The 22727-nt window shown below is 32.5% G+C and overlaps 2 protein-coding genes across 3 annotated transcripts; both read right to left on the bottom strand.

The window, feature by feature from the left end:
• Nucleotides 1-888: 888 nt before the first annotated feature.
• Nucleotides 889-10254, bottom strand: LOC111696613 (kelch-like protein 33). 2 transcript variants are annotated; one of them, XM_023466263.1, is made up of 12 exons: nucleotides 10192-10254; nucleotides 8636-8704; nucleotides 8507-8528; nucleotides 7922-7988; nucleotides 7507-7624; nucleotides 7251-7337; nucleotides 6923-7049; nucleotides 6434-6569; nucleotides 5934-6095; nucleotides 4294-4420; nucleotides 3173-3296; nucleotides 889-1689 (listed from the first exon to the last, which is right to left on the bottom strand). In XM_023466263.1, exons 1-12 carry the CDS (start codon nucleotides 10238-10240, stop codon nucleotides 1587-1589), a joined length of 1191 nt encoding a protein of 396 aa, XP_023322031.1. In that variant the 5' UTR covers nucleotides 10241-10254; the 3' UTR covers nucleotides 889-1586. The 2 variants fall into 2 exon arrangements, with proteins under 2 accessions (XP_023322031.1, XP_023322030.1); XM_023466262.1 differs by lacking the exon at nucleotides 8507-8528 and having other exon boundaries at nucleotides 892-1689; nucleotides 8614-8704.
• Nucleotides 10255-10385: 131 nt separating this feature from the next.
• Nucleotides 10386-20290, bottom strand: LOC111696620 (uncharacterized). Its single transcript, XM_023466275.1, has 10 exons — nucleotides 20200-20290; nucleotides 18414-18475; nucleotides 17302-17400; nucleotides 16791-16875; nucleotides 16533-16610; nucleotides 15059-15137; nucleotides 14353-14446; nucleotides 13047-13262; nucleotides 12168-12320; nucleotides 10386-10478 (listed from the first exon to the last, which is right to left on the bottom strand). The coding sequence occupies exons 1-10, from the start codon at nucleotides 20258-20260 to the stop codon at nucleotides 10386-10388; spliced, it is 1020 nt and encodes a 339-aa protein (XP_023322043.1). The 5' UTR covers nucleotides 20261-20290.
• Nucleotides 20291-22727: the final 2437 nt, after the last annotated feature.

A 22727-nucleotide genomic window follows, 5' to 3' on the forward strand; every position in this document is an offset into this window, starting at 1 on the left:
TTCCAGAAAACTGCGACTTTCGATTACAATTTGACCCATTAAACATAATTTTTTAGCCTTTTGTCTTGGATACTTTTTTGTCGGCACATGCATTTTGAATGAAAAAGTATAAAATAAACAAATCTGTTAGGTAAAAGATTGTTAAATTATAAACCAAAACACGTTTGATCTCAAATAGAAGAAACCAAATGCTGTTCACTCTGGTTAATCCACTCCGATTAGTTTAATTTTTAATCCCTATATTTCTCACATATTGAGTGAATCTTACAAATATCGACTGAAGTATTTCCAATAACAAGATTCTATTATATTAGATTAAAGTGATAGGGTTTTCACTCAAAACCAGGAAAATTGGCAAAGCCTGCTCGCAGGTGAAGCTGAAGCATTTGATATATATATCTAGTTTTTATTCATGTTTTTGAAGATTATAATGAATGAAGAATAAATTATGGCGAATAAAAGTAATAGTATAAATTTGAGATTACTAGGCTTTTAGGGCGCTTCACGCCCATCTTCTATTTAAATTGTGAACATGTTCTTTTTGTTTAAATTTAAAAACAAAGGAGAAAAATATTTTGCGGATTTTTAAAAAAACATTCGCGGATTTTCAAGAATTTAATTATTCTTACAAAATTAAAAACCTTTTAAACACATTTTTAAAATTTTTTTTATCATTCATTCATGTGGTCACGTGATGTCCCACAAAAAATTTGGGCCCGATCGGTTCAGCCGTTTTGAAGTTTATTGGATACAAACAAGCAAACAGACAGACAGGCAGACAAGCCAAATGTATATATAGATGAATTAAAGGTTATTAAAGATTAATTCATCCATTCATCAAGGAACTGAGATTTTCTAATCCCTAGCGCTTTGCAACCGTCATCGGGTTTCAAAGATATAGGAATTAGAAAACCAGAGTTTGTGGTAAAACCTCAGATCCTTTTAGGCAACGCATTAGGTAAACTCTGTACCGTAGTTTAATGTATTCCAATTAGACAAAAATGATTTCTAAAATTGATTAATTAACATAATTTTGTTTACTTGTGTACAGTTTCGTAAAAGTTTTTGTTATCGTCTTAATATTCCATATTTTATGCCTTTTAAAACTACATTAGTGTATCTTGCTGTGAGTTGAGAATCTAAATTAAAGAAATTTTTTTTACAATATTTATTTTGCTGGAACCAGAGAAGAATTCTATTAATAATAAAGTAATATTGAATGTATGATTTACAATGAAAGTAATGTACACAAAATCCATGATAAAATATAGTTGCCAATTTAGAGCACATAATTGCTTTGTATAAAATGTTCAATTAGTTTAAAAATTGAAGTGAACTATGAAGAAAATAGACAATAGAACAATAGAACAAATTTCAAGTGAAACCTGGAAAGGAACTGAACAGTGAACACTTGTCTCAAACTCTAATTTTATCATTTGCAGAGCTTTCATAAATAGTCAATATTTGAAATATGAGAGGTTTATACCATATATATTATATAAGATATAAAGATTACAAAATTAGTTTTTGAGGCAAGTGTAACCAATATTTACATTATTTGATGAATTGGATTGTATTTGATATATCTATGGGTTCAGACATTGTGGGAACATGTCTCCGGGTACAGTTATAGTAGCGTGGTTGTATCTAGCGTACTTTATCTTGTTTATACTTCTGCTCCACTCCTCCCTAAATATATAATTGGTAAAAGGAATGTTCATCTTGTGGTGTACGAGGTGTACGGTCCCGTTTAGCCTTATACAGCCTTATGTATTGTATATTGTACAAATTGCTCTGGTGTAGCCCTAATGTCGGCCCGGTATAAATTGTTTGTAATTGTTAGAAGGCTTTTTTCGAATTACAAGTATTAAATATCGAAAAGCTGTTTGATAGCTTTACCTTACTTAGTACTTATTATGTGCATCCATACAAATAAGGAAACAAACTTTAAATCGAGAGTCGCTAATATTGTATTTCTTTAATCGACGACGACTGTAAATATAATGTAACAGAAGTGATGCCATGAAAAAAATCGATATGAATGTTTGAGTTCGGCACGGGAAGCCGTAGTACATTAGAATTTCCAGCCGGGTCAACCTTTCCGGTCCCAGTTTGTACTGTATCGCCCGAACAAATTAGGTAAATAAGGCAGACACTGTCACTCAATAGTACTAGCCGGTACCACAAGGTTGAATTTACTTTTACCAAAGGGTCAGAGGTGCTTGTCGGATTATGTTTATCGGTGTTTGCAATTAGAAATAAAATAATAAAATAAATGACCTCCGGGGTAGGGGGGGGGGGGCTTTTGGAATTATCTTTTATATTTCGTAAAGGAAATGAGTCTTTGCCACAAAATCAATTTTTTAATCCCTATATCTTTTCAACATTACTTTCATTATTTGAAATATCAAAAATTGGGTTGCAAACATAATGGGATTAACAAAGACGCATGAATCCCTTTATTTATAGATGAATAAAAAGTAAAAAAAAGCTATTTTTACAGAAAGAATAGAATCTGTCAGACCCTTAGTGACATCTCTTAAAGGTATACGATTAGCTTAATTGTGTCGAAATTACGGCTAGCATGGTGACATTTTAAAGGCATGTTAAGAATCATTAAAGTTTAAAAAAATATTAGATTTAATATTTGTAAGGTTATTTACTATGTAAATACTGTTTTGATTAGTTAGAGTGCTTCTGTCTAGCTTGTCAAAACAAACAATTTTTTGAAAACTTAAAAACTTTGCTTTATGAATAAAATAATATTTTCCCATTTTTAATGCACTTTCCCAGGTTATAGTTTCAGAATTTACTTCAAAACATCTTCACAAAGTCTTACTTTAACTTATTCAGAGGAATTTAAATTGTCAAGAGTGTACAAGTACATGATTTCAAAGCAAAAAATATATTTTTGTTAAAAATTTGCTAAATTAAAATACAGATATTTACATAATGTGTTAAAACCACCGTTTTATTTTAGAGTTATCAATAAAACTAAGCTCAGTTATGTTTCACAAATTTAGCTCTCATTAAGCAATGGTGGTACCTATCGAACTATTCAAAAATCCAAATAATCCCTTTAATAAAAGAAATTAAAATTTTTTTGTTGACTTTTTGCATTTTTCAGTTTTTGAACGTTTTAGTTACAAGGAGGTCTTATTCGTAAACTTACTTGTCCTCGTCCCACTGTTCAATAATATCAACAGCTCCGGGCCAACTGTATCCTCCGACAATTGAGAGTTTGCCTCCGATAAAACCTATTCCTGGCATCATTCCTCTACCTCTGTTCAGCTTACCTAAACATAGCATACTTGGACTCTTTGAATATATCATGATAAAGTTCTTTTTGGGGCCCCGTCCCACCATAGTCTCAGTATATTTCCATTTACTGATAGCATACTTGGACTCTTCCAATATATCACGATAAAGTTCTTTTTGGAGCCCTGTCCCACCATAGTCTCAATATATTTCCATTTACTGATAGCGCCGATTGAAGGATTTAAAACTCTGATTCTATTGATCCAGAATAGTCCACAAACACATGACTGAACCCTGATTGGATCAGGCGCTACTAATGGACTCGGCATACAGAGGAGTGGTCCTGACCCTTTCTTTGAATGAAATAATCTTTTATGTTTATTTATGGTGTTATGACATATTTCAACGATAAATGTTTACAAATAGCATGCCTAAAAATCTTAATCTTCTTATCTTTATATCTTTGAAACCTGACTGTGTAATCCTTTAATCTATCTATGAATTTGGCTTGTCTGTCCGTCTGTTTGTTTGTATCCAATAAACGTCAAAACGGCTGAACCGATCGGGCCCAATTTTTTTGTGGGACATCACGTGACCAACGGGAAGATTTATGAATGCTAAAAAAAATGTGTTTTAAAGGTTTTTAGTTTTGTAAAAAAAATTTAATTCTTGAAAATCCGCGATTTATTAAAATCAGCAAAAATTTTTTCTTCTTTGTCTTAAAATGTTAACGAAAAGAACATGTTCACAATTTAAATAGAAGATGGGCGCGAAGCGCCCTAAAAGCCTAGTATTTCAAACTTTGACTACTTGATCTAACAGAATTAAAAGATCGAAATATTAAAGATCCCTTCACTGAATGTTCCCTATATCTTTGCAACCTGTTGGAGTAAACCTTTTGATATTGTAAACTTAAAATATTTGATCTAACTGAAATCATAGTTTAAAATATCTTTCCACTTGGAAAAATGCATTTTTAACAACTTGAAATACCGTCGTTTTACAGCTGTCATGTTTAGTAAAATAAAGTCTGACCTAGAACCTTCCATGCTGACTTGATATCCCAGTCTAGGAACTCCACCACATCGTCTCCTGTAGCTCCACCAACTACTAGAATACCACGAGATCCACTGATAGCAGCCACACTGCAACCATGCTCAACCTAGTCAATCAACATTTAATTAACATAGTTCCATTTGTTAAGGGACTATAATCGACCTTATTCACAGTGATAAAACGTTTAAAAAGTCTCTTAAAAGATACAAAATGGTTCCCTATAGAACTTTTTTTAGACATTTAAAAGTCACAACAAATTACTATTCAATAAAAATGAGGTTCCAATCTATATCTGTACTCTAGATAATAAAGCTCTTCGCTCATATATATTTATTTATATATATGTTAAGTTGTTAACTATAGCCGAGCAAACGTCTGGACCAAGTTGGCTGAACATTTTTTCGGAAACCCATGAATACCCTGGGGTTAACATAGGCTAGAAGCTCAATATGTTTTTTCAAAATTTATTTTTTTCTTCTCGGATCGACAACACCGCGGGCACTTCAACTAATGGACTAATAAAAGTAAACCATGCAAGTTTTTAGCCAAATAGAAAATATAAACCCTTCCCTCTCTCAGCCTCAACCTTTCTAAATTTGTTATTGTGAAATTGTTTTACAAGTTAAATTCATTTTTAAAGGAAGAAATATTTCTCTTTTGCGTTTATCATTAAAAATTGAGTCAAAAAAGAATTGCACAGTATTTTAGAGTTTACAAAGTGCAGGAAAAGAAAGAAATTTATCAATATGCAGATATTTCCTAATATGCAGATATTTCCTAATATGCAGATATTTCCTAATATGCAGATATTTCCTAATATGCAGATATTTCCTAATATGCAGATATTTCCTAATATGCAGATATTTCCTAATATGCAGATATTTCCTAATATGCAGATATTTCCTAATATGCAGATATTTCCTAATATGCAGATATTTCCTAATATGCAGATATTTCCTAATATGCAGATATTTCCTGATATGTAGATATTTCCTAATATGCAGATATTTCCTGATATGTAGATATTTCCTAATTCAGAAAACTTTTATATCCAAAAATAAACCTTTATCCATAAAAGTTTTGGGAAGCCAAACAAAAACTTTTAATAAAATTTACTTCTTCTCAGTATTAACTATTCTAACATTCTCAGTTCTCAGATACCCATATACAGGGATAAATATATAAGCCAGAAAACAAAACAGATTTTTTTTTAAATCCTTGCATTTTCCAGTGGAATTTTGTTTGCCAAATGTTGTCCCAAAGAAAACCCTTAAAGTCGGCATTTTATGTCTATCAGAGAAAGAACAAATATATTCAAAAGGACTTGAGTTTTTGCCACAAACTTAAACCAACTAACTAATACCTTTAATTTTTCAAACTATAAATTCTGATAGGGATAGTTCTGATGGATCAAATCATCTAAGATTCAAATATAACAGATTTACAACATTAGACTACCAATATATAGGGAATAGAAAATTTTGAACTCGTCATTTACTACCTCAGATCATGTAAAGTATACAAGGTTTTAACAACGAATCAAAATACATGCAATAAAATTATTTTTATGTTCTTTGATACTTGGTTTTTTAATCAAATAATTAATATAAATAAATTACCTTAGCCCTTGTCAAGGATGGTAAACTATACCAGTTTTCTCCGTCAAAGCTCTCAGCTGTTCTGGTTCCAATCTCTGCTAGCCAAACCGGTTTTACCTTGCCCAGTCCCAGCATTGTCCCTCCTGTCAGTACTACTTGATCATCGATTGTAACCGCACAAGACTGAACAATTAAATTTACATACATGTATGTGTTACAATGTGTAAAAAATTTATTTTCTATTTTTAAAAGAGAAAATTTCTGTCAAAATCCTTTATTTATGTCTTTATTCGTCTGCTTACATCTACAATTGACGTTTATACAGAACCCGCATTCAAAATGATTCATTTTAGGTTATGTTAACCAGTTTTACTGTTGAACATTAGGCATTGAACTTTAGGGTTGCAGCAGAGTTTTTGTTGACCAAAATAACACATGGATCAATCAAGTTTTTCAAATAATTGTTCATTGTAAAATCCTTTAAAAAAATAGTCCTTTATTAACATAGGATAGACTCTTACCTTATGCCGGGGACTGCTAAGTGACTTCTCAACACTCCAGACCTGTGTTCTAGGGTTGTATGCTTGAACTTTATCAGTGATCGTATGATCATAACTGTCATCACCTGTAGAACCTCCAAACACCCAAAACTTTCCCCTGAAAACAGAATGGATCAGAACCTTTCATTGGTTATTGAAATTCTTTAATTTCTGAAAGTGATTTTGAATTTAAACAAAGTTAATTCTCTGTGCTAGCAAAATGATGGACTTGTACAAATTCATCTTAAAATTTCACCATCTTTTCTATTATTCTGTTCTTCTTTAGCAGTAAAAAGTAAAATAACTAGCTAAATGCAAGTTAGCACTGCACCGCATGAGCCATAAAAATTGAACTTTAAATCAGATCTTTGGTGTCAATTTTGTCCAACACAACAGTGTGTGACAGGAAAACCTTTTTTTTTAATTCATAATGATATAATTTTGTTATTTGGTGCTTCCTCCTGCTTTTACCTGAAAAAAGTAGTTGCTGCTCCATGAACTGGATATATTTGGGGAATCTCTTCCCACGTTGAGTACCCTTTAACAAGCTGCCAGCAGTTGTTGTTTGGTCGCCAAAACCTTTGACCCCCACCACAAACTGAAAAAGAAGTGATAGTTCAGAATGCATTTTGCAAATTGCAAAACCGATTTAGTCATGAAAGTTTGTAGATGTCTATACTTATTCGGATAAAACCTTAAAGTTATTTTCATCACAATGAAATCAAAAATCCTAAAACTGTGTATTTTTAGGATTACAGTTCAAGTTATAAAATAATTGAAGCTGACTCCTAATACAAACCAATAAGGGCCCCTGATGGATCGTAGGCAGCACAGAGCTTTCCTCTGGCTTCAGGTAGATCTGGAACTCCAGAGAGTCGACATAAGCCTTGAAATATAAGTCCATATTGATGTGAAACTTTTAAAGGTTTGAGTCCAAACTTATGTTTTTTTGAGGGTAAAAAAAGAAAAAAAGAAGCAAATTCCAAGTCATCCATTCTTTAAATATATGGTAAGATCTAACTAGAAAATATCATCTAAAGATTAATATTGATAACCTGAAGCTCCAATGATCTCAATTGATGTTGAATGTTCATTCTCTCTGTTTTCTCTTGTAGTTTCTCCACCAATAACAACCACAAGGGTTGTGTTATCATTTTCCAACGGACAAACCTCCTGATTAAAAAATCAGTTTTGTCAGTCATCTTTGTAAACTACTCTTGACATCCATCTGACCTTGTTTATTCTATTTTTATCGCCAAAACTTATTTAAGCATTGCATTTAATTTTCTTTGTACATCTTTGTAGAAACCAACTATTGAATTTACAATGGTCTTTGGAAAGTGTAGATCACACAGGTTCAGTAAAAAATATGGAATTGGTAGAAGTACAGCACCTAGGTACATTGATATCTGTCAACCTACAGCCAAAACAGTCTAAACTTGAAAATAGCAATGATAAAATTTGACTCACTTGCTCTGCGCAAACCTCAACAGCTGATGCATCTCCATCACATGTTCCCATTCCGGGTAACTTTTCTCTAGATAAAATTTACTTTTATCAACCACCATATGGTTTATCTATTTCTAAACTAGAATTCATCACATGGTTTACCTACTCCTAGACTTGAGTCCACCACTTGGTTTACTTACTCCTAGACTTGAGTCCACCACATGATTTATCTACTCCTAGACTTAAGTCCACCACATGGTTTACCTACTCCTAGACTTGAGTCCACCACATGGTTTACTTACTCCTAGACTTGAGTCCACCACATGATTTACCTACCCCTAGACTTAAGTCAACCACATGGTTTACTTACTCCTAGACTTTATTCCACTACATGGTTTACCTACTCCTAGACTTTAGTCCACCGCATGGTTTACCTACTCCTAGACTTGAGTCCACCACATGGTTTACTTACTCCTAGACTTGAGTCCTCCACCGCATGGTTTACCTACTCCTAGACTTGAGTCCACCACATGGTTTACCTACTCCTAGACTTGAGTCCACCACATGGTTTACCTACTCCTAGACTTGAGTCCACCACATGATTACCTACTCCTAGACTTGAGTCCTCCACCGAATGTTTTAACTACTCCTAGACTTGAGTCCTCCACCGAATGTTTTAACTACTCGTAGACTTGAGTCCTCCGCTGTTTTACCTACTCCTAGACTTGAGTCCACCACCGCATGTTTTAGAGCAGGAACTCCAAGGCGACCATTCAGCCCACTGACACCCAACAATAACTTCACCTAAACAAGTGCAGGTTTCAGAGATAAATCCTTCAAGGATTTAATAATCACAACTTTTTATAAACACATCAGGGTAAATGATGAAATAATAATTCTATAGCAAGGGGGGAAAATATTCCTAATGCCTCCGGCATTCATTTGTATAGGTTATAAATAAGTTTTTGAAAATACAATGCTAGGAACCAACTGGCCTCTTTTTTAAAAATCTAAACATTACAAATTTAAATATTGTAGAATGAATTTTATATTTGTTTTTCCTTTTAATTAAGCAATTTTGCAAAGAATTTTTAATTTTTCATTGTTGTAACTTGAATAAATATTTGCAACATTTTATAATTAAAGTCTACAGGAAAAAAACAAGAATTCTGGTGTTTTCTGGATCTAACTACAGCTTTTGTGTAATTGACTTTTGACTCAAATTAATTGAGTATGGTAAATATATCAGTATAGTTAGATATATTTATATAATAAAACAAGACATTCGTAAATATGTCACCAATAGCCGGTCAAACAGCAGAACCGAATGTACTAAATTTTTTTGTGGACACTCATGGGTGGCCGGAGGGTGTTTTAGGCTAAAAAAATCCGAAATTTATTTTTCAACATTTATTTTTAAAAATTTTTTTCCCACAGGCAACGCCAGCCCTTCAGTTAGTATATTATATATTTACAAATTTTCTGAAAAGCTGTTTGTTAAAAAGAAGAGAATGCATTCTCCTAATCTTTAGAATATTGGCATGAGAAGTAGTTATGTCCACATTATTGGCTGGAATTTAGGGAAAATTATATTCTGTAGACTCATTAAAGATTCAGGGGGAATGGGTTGTCTGGAAAATTCTAAATGAATAAAAAACTGGATAACAATTTTTTATGTCATTTCAAGTGACATTTCTTTAATACCAAATTCCTGTTCTTATGCTTTATCCCTTCATATTGGTGACAACGAGTCGTTTAAACAGAGGAAATATCAGAAAAGTTATCATTAAAACACAGACAAAGCACATTTTGGAAATCCCAGGTTGTGTTGAACCTAAATAATTAAAAGTATAAAAACATTAATGAATGTGTCATAAGAAAATTTAAAGCAGAAAAGAGATCAAGCATTCAATTTTAATTTAGTTTGAATAGGTTCTTTATAGTAATTATTCAATAGCAAACTTTCCTAATTTTTGTATTTGAATAAATCTTTAAAATTATTAACGTCAGATATCAAATCGATGTAAGGAAAAAGCCCCCCCCCCCCGGCCCCCATCCTGTATAAAACTTTCTAACATTAAAAATGAACAGAATTTGATATTTATTATTTAACTTTTAATCTACTCAATTTCACTCAAGTTAAACTAAAACTTTCAAAGGGAAGCTAAATTTTTAATTTCATTTTAGTTCTGCATCGTCAAGTATTCAATGTTTATATATATTTTTTTACAATGGTGCAAATATTACAAAGACAGGCGTAGAGATAAATACCTTTATGCCCCTGTTCCTACCTTCGCATGTAGTTTTGAGATATTCAATACCATTTCGTAAATTATTCATCACAAACTTTTGTGACTCTAGAAAAGGTAACTTAAATTTTTTTCTTGTATATTTTGGAATTTATATCTCTACGCGACATTTCTAAAAGAAGACGACAATCATTAAATTTCTTTTAGATTATAACTTTATCAAGATTTATTTTATTCTATGATTTAAAAAATTTGTCCTTCCTATCATTTTTGTTTGATCCTCCACAGTTTGTTTGAAGTCTTTGTTTTCCTTGCTGATAGCTCGACACCTAAAGTAAACAACATATTTGGAAAAATTTGCAAACATAATTCAAGTAACATGTAATGCCTACTCGATCAGATACATCTGAGGTTTTACAGATTTAAAAAGTAGACTATGCAATGCATGCATATAGAACTAGCGCAAGATTATTAGAAAAGTAGACTATGCAATGCATGCATATAGAACTAGTGCAAGATTATTAGAAAAGTAGACTATGAATGCATGCATATAGAACTAGTACAAGATTATTAGAAAAGAAATTTTGAGCAATTCAGTTAACAATTATTGTTTATCTTATGATATTGCAAATGTGTTAAAATCAATACCAAAGCATAAATATTATTAATGTGGTTGTCGATGTGCGCATTTGTCAACCATTAACATTAATACCCCCCCCCCCCCCCCATGTAATGTCGTCTTCAACCTAAAAGCTCCTCTTGGAGACGAAACCAAACCAAACAATTTCAGCCCGCTTCTCTTTGTTCTCCGACAACGGAGTATAAACGCTTTTATTAATTGTGAACCACTTCAAGTTAAGCAAGAATATTTTCATATAAAGAATTAGTGACTTTCCTTAACATTTAATTGTCACTCTTTTCAGAAGTTTTAATGTATAAAAAGCGTCTTAGGACTCTCCGACAGTTAACCCACAAATAAGCAAATAGATCGTAAGAATCTTTTCATTATAAATTCGTAAACCATTGTAATAATTATTTATCATTATTCATTTCATTTTTTTTTAGGAAATAAAGAGTTTTCTGCATTATCGATTTTGATTTGAGGGTTACTCCTTGTCTATCTGTTCATCGTCAGAATCTTGTTCCTATCCGACAACAGCATTATTTAATAAAATATGTAAAGTAGATTTTGATCAATCTGATTTAGCTATATAAAAGTCCGTTTAGGCCACCATATTTACCGATGGAATTGAACAACTGCAGTATGATATCTTATATAGATACTTGATCCGAAAGTGTATTAATAAAAACATTAATATGATGGATTACCACGTACTTGATAGCTATTTCAGATTGCCCCAATCCATTGCACATTTATATTAAGTCTAGCATACATTGCCACCCTGAAATGCCCGTTCTGTTTGCATAATTTTATGACGATTTGAATAAAATGCATCATCAGTTTTCAAACATAAAGTACAGAAATGTATATAATAAATACTAGATTTTAGAAAGAAAGCAAAAGTATATAATCTAATAGATAAATTCTATGGATTTGATAGTTCATTTAAAATATGCAACATTAAATTTTAATTCTTTAAAACGTTGTAATGTAAAACTTTAGATAAAATCATTATAAATATTTGTATAATTATGAGATTTACATAAATGTATTCAAAAATTGTACTTTGAACACAATATTTTTTTACTGAAAGGGAGTGTTCGCGAAAAATGAAAGGGGGTATAGGCTTAATGCGATAAAAAAGCGCTTTTGATCGCTAATATAATTAATTTGTTTATATTTTATTTTTCAGAAAACGTTTTTAACGGGATTTCGAAAAATGTGAATGGTGAACGGCATTCTTAGATAGTTGCGGAAGCGACAAGAGAAATAGAATTATAAAATTATAAAATTATAAAATTATAAAATATAAACTAAATAGAATTGTGGCGAAAGATAACCNACTCGGGCTTAGAATAACGATAATAATAATAATGATGATAATGATAATAATAACCTTGAAAGCTGCTAACTCCTCTGGTACGGATTTATTGTAGTGAGAATCAATGAAAACAATCGGAATCTTAAAATTTAAATCAAACTTTTCTTCAAATATTTTAGTCAATTCCTCTCCGTACTTTTTCTGGCTAACTCTTCTATCCAACCGATCCTAAACATTTCACAAATAAAAAATCCGCAAAATGAAAAGAAATTTTTAAACTTCCTTCTCAGATTAAATCAAAGTCACATATGTTTTCTTTTAACACAATAAACAATGACGCTAAACATTTTTTCTCAAAGGAGTTGAGTCTTTGCCACAAACTCAAATTTTCGAATCCCAATATCGATGCAACCTAGTGGTGTAAAACATCGGTATTTCAAGCTAAGATTATTTAATCTAACAGAATTCATAGTTTGAAAAAAATAATGTGATTAGAAAATCAGAGTTTGTGGCAAAGAGTCAATTCCTTTAATATAAATAAATAACGCAACAACTTTACATAGATTATATTTCCTTGTTTTTCAAACTTAGTTTGTCATATGTTTCAACACGTACTCAATGTAACATGTGTAAAATTGTTCAACAATGAGGTTTTAAGTTTAGATTTTGAAATTACTTTCTGCCAAATCCCTCAAAAGCTTATTCATTTTCTACATTAAGATCTTTTATCAAAATTCTTCTCCTATTCCTGACAAGCCAATACCCCAAAATGGTTATTTTTATGATTTTTTTACATAAACATTTGATAGAAAGTTTTGCAAAAATTATCTATGACGTTATGAGAGGAAACATTTTGTTCTAGTACCCTGAGTTTTGAACACGAGCAATCATTTTCTTTATTTCAAAGGAGATTCTGTTAAAAACCAATTATCATTAAACCATTAAACATTAAACCTGAACATGAAGAGGTTTGAAACTCCAGAAGTTGACGAGGATGACAACATTAGTCCAGAAGTTTCCAAACATCTTAGTGATGACCCTGAGTGTCCTGGCAAAGGGTGAAGTAAACCTGTCCTTGTACTTGTAGACGATCACGAAGCTGTCGACCTCCTTCACCTCGTCCCCCAGCACATTCATCAGCTCCTCCACAAACTCAGTGTCACGTTGATCCTTAGTTTAAAAATACATTATAGTCTTAAGATGGTTTTAAAGGTCCTGTAAGCGTAATTTCAAGTGAACCTTTATATCAAGCTTTGATATTTCAAACTTTTATTATTTGAGCTAACAGAATTCATTGCTGGTTCTAGGACATTGGGTTGCAAAGATGTAGGAATAAGAAAATCAGAGTTTGTTGCTAAGACTCAATTCCTTTGGAGGATTTTTCTTTAAAACTCTTAAATTACATCGGGTAGACATTATATAGTATTAGTTTTTACACCCATTTAAAATTCAAGAACAGCCCCTTGAAAATATATTTCAAATGATGCAGTTCTCCATGAACCTAGAACATGTGGTTCCTATTGAACTAGTTTATAGAAGAACTTTATCCTGAATATACTTTATGTTTATAATATTATGTGGTTCCTATATGTTATGAACTAGTTTATAGAAGAACTGTATCCTGAATATACTTTATGTTTATAACATTATGTATCTATTCAAAAATATTACATTTTACAAATAAACGAGTGAGAAAATCCTAAAAACAGAAAACAGTGACACTAAAGTCAGGATAATAAAATAAATTTATTTACTATTGAGATTTATCTCATATTTTATCTTCATTATCATACAGGGTGTCCCATCAGGAGAATCTATTTAGATAGTATTTACGGATTTGTTTGTTATATACTTTTTATTTAAAACGTATATGTCGACAAAAAGTAGTTCAGAAAAAAAGGTTAAAGAATCATGTTTAATAGGACAAATTGTGATCAGAAGTTACAGCTTTCTTGAATATTGACATAACCGTAAAATCCACGTGAATTCATTACTCGCCATGTACTTGAGCAATATTCCTTGCATCTCATCATGGATTTTCAAATTGACCGAGATTTTTCAGAATATTATCCTGGTTATATATATATTATAATAATAATTTATCTGATTAAATTTTGTTTAAACCATTTCTGGTAAGGTTTAGAAGATGAAAAGTACTGCTAAGTGCTAAGGATGAAAACATGTAAAACTAAAAAGACAACTTTTGTAAGCGCTGCGCAAAATTTCGATTTTTTTCATTGAATCTTGCTCATGACGTCACCTTAAATCCTGGTGTGTCCACTACTGTTATGTTAGGGCTAAAGGGGTCCCCAAGGAATTGACCGACACTGAAGGAGGTCATCTTCGTCTTTGACCTGCACAGTACCAACACAATTTAATAATATTTTGTGTAAAGGGACTTATCACTTTTTCTCAAGTCAGTAACAAAAAAAATACTAATAGAAAATATTCTTTTTTCCTAAAACTGAATTTGATTAAAAATCTTATTACAAAAATTCTGTTCGTAAAAAAACAAATTTACCTTATTAAAAGCAGATTAAATAAGAAATTTGAGTTAAAACAGGATATGTCAACGTTAATAATAAAGTTAGAATAATAAACAAAGATATCATTGTTACCTTTACAGCAATCGTAAATAAGTATGCTTTCAAGCAATAATTTATCATCATTTAGACAGAATTACTTCGGTCAAACTGTATTCAGGGCTACATAAAAGTTTAAGTAATAAAGTAAGTTATAACCAAAGACCAAGGTATTGCGACACTTCAAAGATGGCCCCGGAAAATTGATGCGCAAATTTCAAAGCTGTTTGGAATTATGTGTTACATTTAGGATTTTCAGGATCTCTATGTAAATCTCTAATTGCTTCTTAGTAAGTATTTCTTGCCCGCATTATATGAAAGGGCTAGAAATACAGGGGGTCCTCCACAGACTGCGCCACCCTGTGAAAAAAGATGTTGGTGTTCCTGAGTCCATGACCGACAGCAAATGGCATTTTCTGCCTGTGCTGTTTCTTTAGACCAGCTTCCATCAGATTATCATAACCTAGAGACAAAAAACTTTCATGTTTATTGTATAGAATTTTAAACAGAACTTGCTGCAAACTATCATTTATTTCAAACATTGAACTTTGTTGGATCAAATAATCTCAGTTTTAAATATCTTAAATGAACTGTCAGGTTGCAAAGATAAAGGGTTGAGCAAAGGAATTGAGTCTTTGCCAAAAACTCTGCTTTTCTACACCGTATATCTTTTGATTCCAATGTCGTAGTACTTAGATTTCAAACTATGAATTCTGTTAGATCAAATGATATAAGTTTGAAATATCAAAGATGTACGCCATTTGGTTCCAAAGCTATAGGGATTATGAATTCAGAGTTTGTGGCAAAGACTCAAATCCTTTAAGATTGTGACAATACTCAGTTCCTTTACTCTTTATACAGTGCAGATTGAGAATCGGCTCTTTAAGAATATAAGTTCAAGTGATCCTCTATATAGTGTATACAGAGCTGAAAACTTTAGAATTATGGATATCAAGATTAATGCTTAAACTCTTGGTTTTACTAAACCCGAGATTATTTTAATACGCATTCGATATCCAAGAAAGAAGTATAAAATTCAACCAATCCGCGTATCATGTTAAGATGTACTCTTTAACTTTTGAAAACTCGGTTTTTCAGGTGTTAATTGTGTCATATCAATTGACCTAAACATCAATTAAATAAATGTAAGTTTTGGATTAACGTTTAAAATGATTAGTCCTAAAATGTGATAAAAGATATTTTTAATAAGTTCATATTAACATGATTAAATTTATATTTTCTTAAATGCTCTAAAAGCCGGCTTGTGAACAGCTGACTTTAATTCAATCGGATATTAGTTCAATCGATATACCATTGTATCTGTAATTGTTATCAAACGTAACTTTTATATAGTCTAGGGATATCCAAAAAGAAGGATTAAGATTAAAATCAAAAGTGTGTACATTGGATACTCAGATTCGATCAGGATTAAGGATATCTCATTCTAAAGTTTTCAGCTCAGTATATACACCCCTGAGCCGGGAATTTAAGAGAGTATCATTGAACGAAATTTTCAAGTTTCCTTTATGGGATATTATACATTTGCGTAGATTTAAAAATCTGGAAACAAAGAGAACGTGATGAAACCTCATATAATAATATTTTCTAACGCAAATAATGGTATCTACAAAACTGCCTGACCCCATTTATCACAATTTGTTTCCGATACTGAGTTTTATTACGATACTCAGTCTTAAGTTTTGGGCTCTGGAAAAGTAGAGACTATGATTTTCATGGGGGGTTCAACCTCCAATGATCTTAGTTCCCCCAACCCCCTTCCTCTAGAAACTTTTTAATAATTCCTGTATACGCCCCTGACATGAATACATCTAAGCTTATGTATATGATGGGATATTACCAAGTAAACTGTTTGCAATTGATGATTTTCCCACACCTTGCTGACCCAGCATAACAAACCTAGGTCGGGGCAGGTTCCCTGAAATTTTAATGATGGATTAATGACATTTTTCAAGAATATGAAAATTTTAAGAATAATAGAATTAAAGAACTTGGGGTACTTTGGAAATTTGGGAATAATTGATCTGTCTACATTAAGAATTGTTTCATCCCCTGAAATCTGTCTTTCAATCTGACCCCCCCATAACCATTATATTACCTGAAACATATGTTTGTTGTTGGTTTGGTTTATCCTCCATCTCTTCCTCCTCTTCATCCACAATCATCTCATCAAACGCATTTTGCTAAAAAAAAACATTCTTTAAAGGGAGAGACTTCCGCTATTTACCTGGGGGCCGGCACCAGGAGGATTTTAAACATTGAATTTTCGGTCTTGTTCAACAATTATACACAGTAAGAATATTAATATTAACCTCTTTTATTAAAAAAGAAAAATTTTCAAAATATCTTACAGTGGACATAATAATATGATTCATTAGACAAAAATTAGCTTAGATAATATTTTAAATGGTTAATTTTCTGAAATGTTGATTTAAAATTTAGTATAGACAAAGTTCACGATCTTTTCCGACGATTAAATTGATTAGATATAATTTTTTCAATATCAAAAGTAAATCTAAAATATTTATTTCTAAAAATTGTTATTTCATCGTCTAAAAATACTAACAAACGAGGAACAGTTATAGTAAATGTAATGTAAACAATATTACCTTTTGCCCATATTGAGGTTTCTCCGTGATAACTTCTCCTATATCTTGGTCAGGGATATCTTCAGATGGATCATTTTCATCAAACAGCTCAGACATAACCTAGCATTAGACAGTAGATTGTAGACAGACAGTAGACAGTAGACAGTAGACAGTAGACAGTAGACAGTAGACAGTAGACAGTAGACAGTAGACAGTAGACAGTAGACAGTAGACAGTAGACAGTAGACAGTTACAACAAGTGTACTAAATGTTCTCCAAGGGTCCGACACGTGTACTAAAGATGTGTATCTGGGGTCCCACGAGTGCACTAAATGTGTATCAGGGGTCCGACAGATGTACTAGATGTGTACTAGGTGTACATGGGTCCAAAAAGTGTACTAGATGTATACCTGAGGTCCAACAAGTGTACTATACAGATGTGTACCTGGGGTCCAACAAGTGTACTAGAGGTGTACCTGGGTCCAACAAGTATACTAGATGTTGTACTTAGGGTCCAACAAGTGTACTAAAGATGTGTAAATGGGCAACAAGTGTACTAGATGTGTACCTGGGGTCCGACAAACATAGTATAGGTGTTTACCCGGGGTCCAATAAGTGTACTGGGTGTATACCTGGGGTCCAACAAGTGTACTATATATTTGTGTACCTGCAGGGGCCCAACAATTGTACTAGATTAGTACCTGGGGTCCAACAAGTGTACTAACTGTGCACTTGGTGTCCAACAAGTGTACCTGGGGTCCAAAAAGTGTACTCGATGTATACCTGGGGTCCAACAAGTGTCCATTATAGATGTGTACCTGGTGCCCAACAAGTGTACTAATGTTGACCTGTGGTCCAACTAGTGTACTAGATGTGTACCTAGGGTCCAACAAGTGTACTGGATGTGTACCTGCAGGGGTCCAACAAGTGCACTAGAAGGGGTGTACCTAGAGTCCAACAAGTTAACTAGATGTGTACCTGGGGTCCAACAAGTTTACTAGATGTGTACCTGGGATCCAACAAGTGTACTAGATGTGTACCTGGGGTACAACAAGTGTACTAGATGTGTACCTGGGGTCCAACAAGTGTACTCGATGTGTACCTGGGGTTCAACAAGTGTACTAGATGTGTACCTGGGGTCCAACTAGTGTACTCGGATCAATATCTCCATAATCATAATCCTGACTGATAACAACTAGTTAAAAAACAGATATTTATAATAATTAATGATTTATATGCAATATTTGAGCTAAATTTAGGTTCATTTTCTTCTTTACTCACCAAATTATGAAAAAAGTACTAAAAACAACCAAAAAATTTACGATCAATTAATTTTAGAATAAACTTAAAAACACAATCGGTAACTTTATTTCGACGATCAGCCATAAACATCGTTGATTGGTGGAAATATGTCCCTAATTTAAAATACTAGGGTATTATCAGGGGTATTATTAATAAAGGGACTGTAAGCGTAATTTCATGGGACCCTCCGTCCAAAAATGGGAATGTCCGATTGACAACTGTACCCTTAAAAACTTTGTCTAACTCAGTTTGAATTTTTTTTCAATGTTTATGATTTAAAAACCATGCCTAGCTAGTCATCTATGGAATATCACTTGAAATAACACATACAGTCCCTTTAATGCGTTTTTCTGGACCGCTGGGACCTGTATGCATTTTGTTAAACGATCTAATATTTACGTTTTATAAGTATATTTAAAACCTGAAGATTGGAACACAATTCTTGAGAAAATGAAAGATTGAAGTGCATTCTTCGACCAAAATTTATCCAAATTAATAAGGATGAATATTTACTAATAAATTATACTTGCATAATCCTACACTACAGCCAACCAAGGGGATGGAAACTTTAAATAAAAACCGTTTGAGAAACATATTTTTTTACAATTTTTCTAATCGCATTTCTTATATATTTATCTTCTCTCATTCAATGTGAAAACCCCGAAGTCCATTATTTTGTGAGAGGTTGTGAAAATAAACTTGACAAGACTCCAAACTAAGATGTGTACGCGCTCACACAAAAGTCGAGCAGTGTTTTGCTAATTACTCCTTTTAATCTTCAGATAGAAACAAACATATAAAAATACATATGTTTAGGGTTACAAAATTGTATAAGTGAGTTAGCGAGGTAAAATCAAAGGCCAAGGCGCATGCGACCCTTTAAAGTCTAGGCTGATTGAAATTTATATGACACAGTTTCAGAGTTTTGAATTCAAAGAAATCACGAGTGAAAGATGATTTTAGCACACGTTTCAGACATCTCAAAAATGAATTAATTTAATCCCTCGGACCAAAAATATTATGTGATTTCCAATACAAAAGTTCTAATCTGTACCGGATTCTAAATTTTTCTTCATTATCTGGTTTTGTATGAAAATCGATTAATCCGTCAAATCTAAAAAGGAATTGAGTTTTTGCCACAAAATCCAATTTTCTAAACCCTATATCTCTGCAACCCAATGTCGTAGACCTTTGAAATTTCAAACTATGAATTCTGTTAGATCAAATTGTATAAGCATGAAATATCAAAGGTTTACATTATCAGGTTGCGAAGATATAGATATTGGAAAATTCGATTTTGTTGCAAAATCTCAATGCTTTTACCATGAACATAAAATAATTTTAAGAAGATGTTGGAATTTATTATTTTTATTTTCACTCCAAATATTGTGTTTATGAGTAAATATCGCCTGGGTTTGATTTTACCCCTTGTTTACAAATTATAACTTTCAGAAAACTCTTTTTTATTTATTGTCAGTAAATTATTTTTCCGTTACTAAACACAAAGGACTGTAGAAACCTATTTCCGTCTGTGAGAACTTTATGTACTGTACAGTGTACACACAGTCATCCCGTGGGATATAATAAATGGGACTATTCTCTTCTAAATATCTGTTCCTGGAATGAGGAGTATATTGAGAAGGATAAAGATGAGTCTGTACATCCCCATCTTCTCCATACTGTATACACACACACTACTAGAACTAGACTACAGTATATCAACATACTTTTCAATTATACAACTTGTTCTCCAACATGTGGGATACATGGGATACAGGGATACAGGGTGTATCAGGAGTATTGGATACATGGGGATACAGGGATACAGGGTGTATCGGGAGTATTGAATACAAGGGGATACAGGGATACAGGGTGTATAAGGAGTATTGGATACAAAGGGATACAGGGATACAGGGTGTATCAGGAGTATTGGATACATGGGGATACAGGGATACAGGGTGTATCAGGAGTATTGAATACAAGGGGATACAGGGATACAGGGTGTATGAGGAGTATTGGATACATGGGGATACAGGGATACAGGGTGTATCAGGAGTATTGGATATACATCTATCTGAAATGTACTGTGTTGCCCGGGGTTGCCTGTGGTACGAGAAAACTCGTCAAATACGGATAGGTTTCGAATTTTTGCCTTGTCATGTAAACTACTGCAGAAAAGTTGGGACCAATTAGTTCAGCCGTTTATTGGATACAAACAAACTAACAGACAGACAAGCCGCCATAAATTATTCTAGATATTTCTCTTAATACACACTGATTTTTTTTCATTTAAACATCTTTTGCGATGGCAGAAACATAAACTCATTTCCTAGAAAAAGTTTTCGTGACAACATCGTTTTTTTACATCAATGTTTAGTGAACAGCATTAAACATTTAAATTGATATCTTTCTGACATATAACAGGACTTTAGACGTAATCTTAAGCTAAATTCCATTTAAAGATGGGTGTCCCCAATTCACAACAGTACCTTTTAAACTATTGTTCTTGAGGGTTCTTTATAATAATGCCTTGAGATTTTTATGCAACTAAAAGAAATAACGTAATTTTCATGAATTGGTAACGTTGTGAATGGGGCGTGCTACACTTATGTAAAGGTTGCCTTGAAACAACGTATACAGTCCTATAAGTGTTACGAATCTCCCAGAATAGAACACACGGTATCCAATATATAATGATCTTTCAAATTTTAACACATCATTTATATTTTCAATTACATATTTCACATAACCTTGACTTGTAGTTTAACATCTTTATGTTTCTAGACAAATATAAGATTCAGCGTTTGTACCAGAGATTCGTAGAGTAAAGTTACTACGAGGAAAGTAAACAAAGTAACGGGATTTCGAGTAAAGTAACTACGAGTAAAGTATTTACAAGTAAAGTTACTACGGTGGAAGTAACTATGATTAAAATTACTATGAGTAATGGATTGCAAGTAAAATTACTACGAGTAAAGTAAACACAATTAACTGAACTATGAGTAAAGTAATTACAAGTAACGGAACTACCATTAAAGTTACTAAAAGTAATGGAACTAGGAATAAAGTTAATTACTACAAGTAACTACGAGAAATGGAACTACAAGAAAAGTAACTGAGAGTAACGGAACAACAAGAAAAGTAACTGAGAGTAACGGAACAACAAGAAAAGTATCTGCGAGTAACGGAACAACAAGAAAAACTACGAGTAACGGAGCCTCTAAAACACAACTTGCTTGAATTCGAGATTTGATTATTTCGGATCTTTTCCGTTGTGAGATTAAATCCTATCTTGAATTTAATTTGTATTTAGTTGAGGACCATTTGGTGGCAGACCTAGAGACAGAGGATAGTGAAGAGCAACCTTTATATCCTAGGATACCAGGGAGAGAGAAATATACAGATAATAACACAACCAAACTTAGTTAGCTTCTTACAGGGTTCACACATATTCAAATATTAGATCAAGCGTTATAAATACAGTGAGTCTCATAAATTTGTGGAATGGGAAGACAACTAGGTTAGACTCTAGTTATGACTTAAAATAGTCTAATAAACACAATACTTCAGTTCAATTAAAAAGTATAGATTTTTAAGAAATTGGTAAACTACATATTTGTGCAACAGCGTAAAATAATTATTAGATTGCTTAGTTATTGTCTTCCTATTCCACAGTTTTTTAGATCTCACTGCAGTTAACATGATTCTTGCAGATATCATACATATTTATTTCATTAGATCAATCTTTACACATGGTTAACATGATCCTTGCAAGGATCATACATATTGATAACATTCGATAAATCTTTATACAAGGTTAACATGATCCTTGAAGGGATCATACATATTGATAACATTAGATAAATCTTTATACATGGTTAACGTGATCCTTGTTGGGATCATACATATTGATAACATTAGAATAATCTTTATACATGGTTAACATGATCCTTGCAGGGATCATACATATTGATAACATTAGATCAATCTTTATACAAGGTTAACGTGATCCTTGCAAGGATCATACATATTGATAACATTAGATCAATCTTTATACATGGTTAACGTGATCCTTGCAGGGATCATACATATTGATAACATTAGATCAATCTTTATACATGGTTAACGTGATCCTTGCAGGGATC

The sequence above is a fragment of the Eurytemora carolleeae genome, unplaced genomic scaffold (assembly GCF_000591075.1).
Source record: "Eurytemora carolleeae unplaced genomic scaffold, Eaff_2.0 scaffold185, whole genome shotgun sequence".
Lineage (NCBI taxonomy): Eukaryota > Metazoa > Arthropoda > Copepoda > Calanoida > Temoridae > Eurytemora > Eurytemora carolleeae.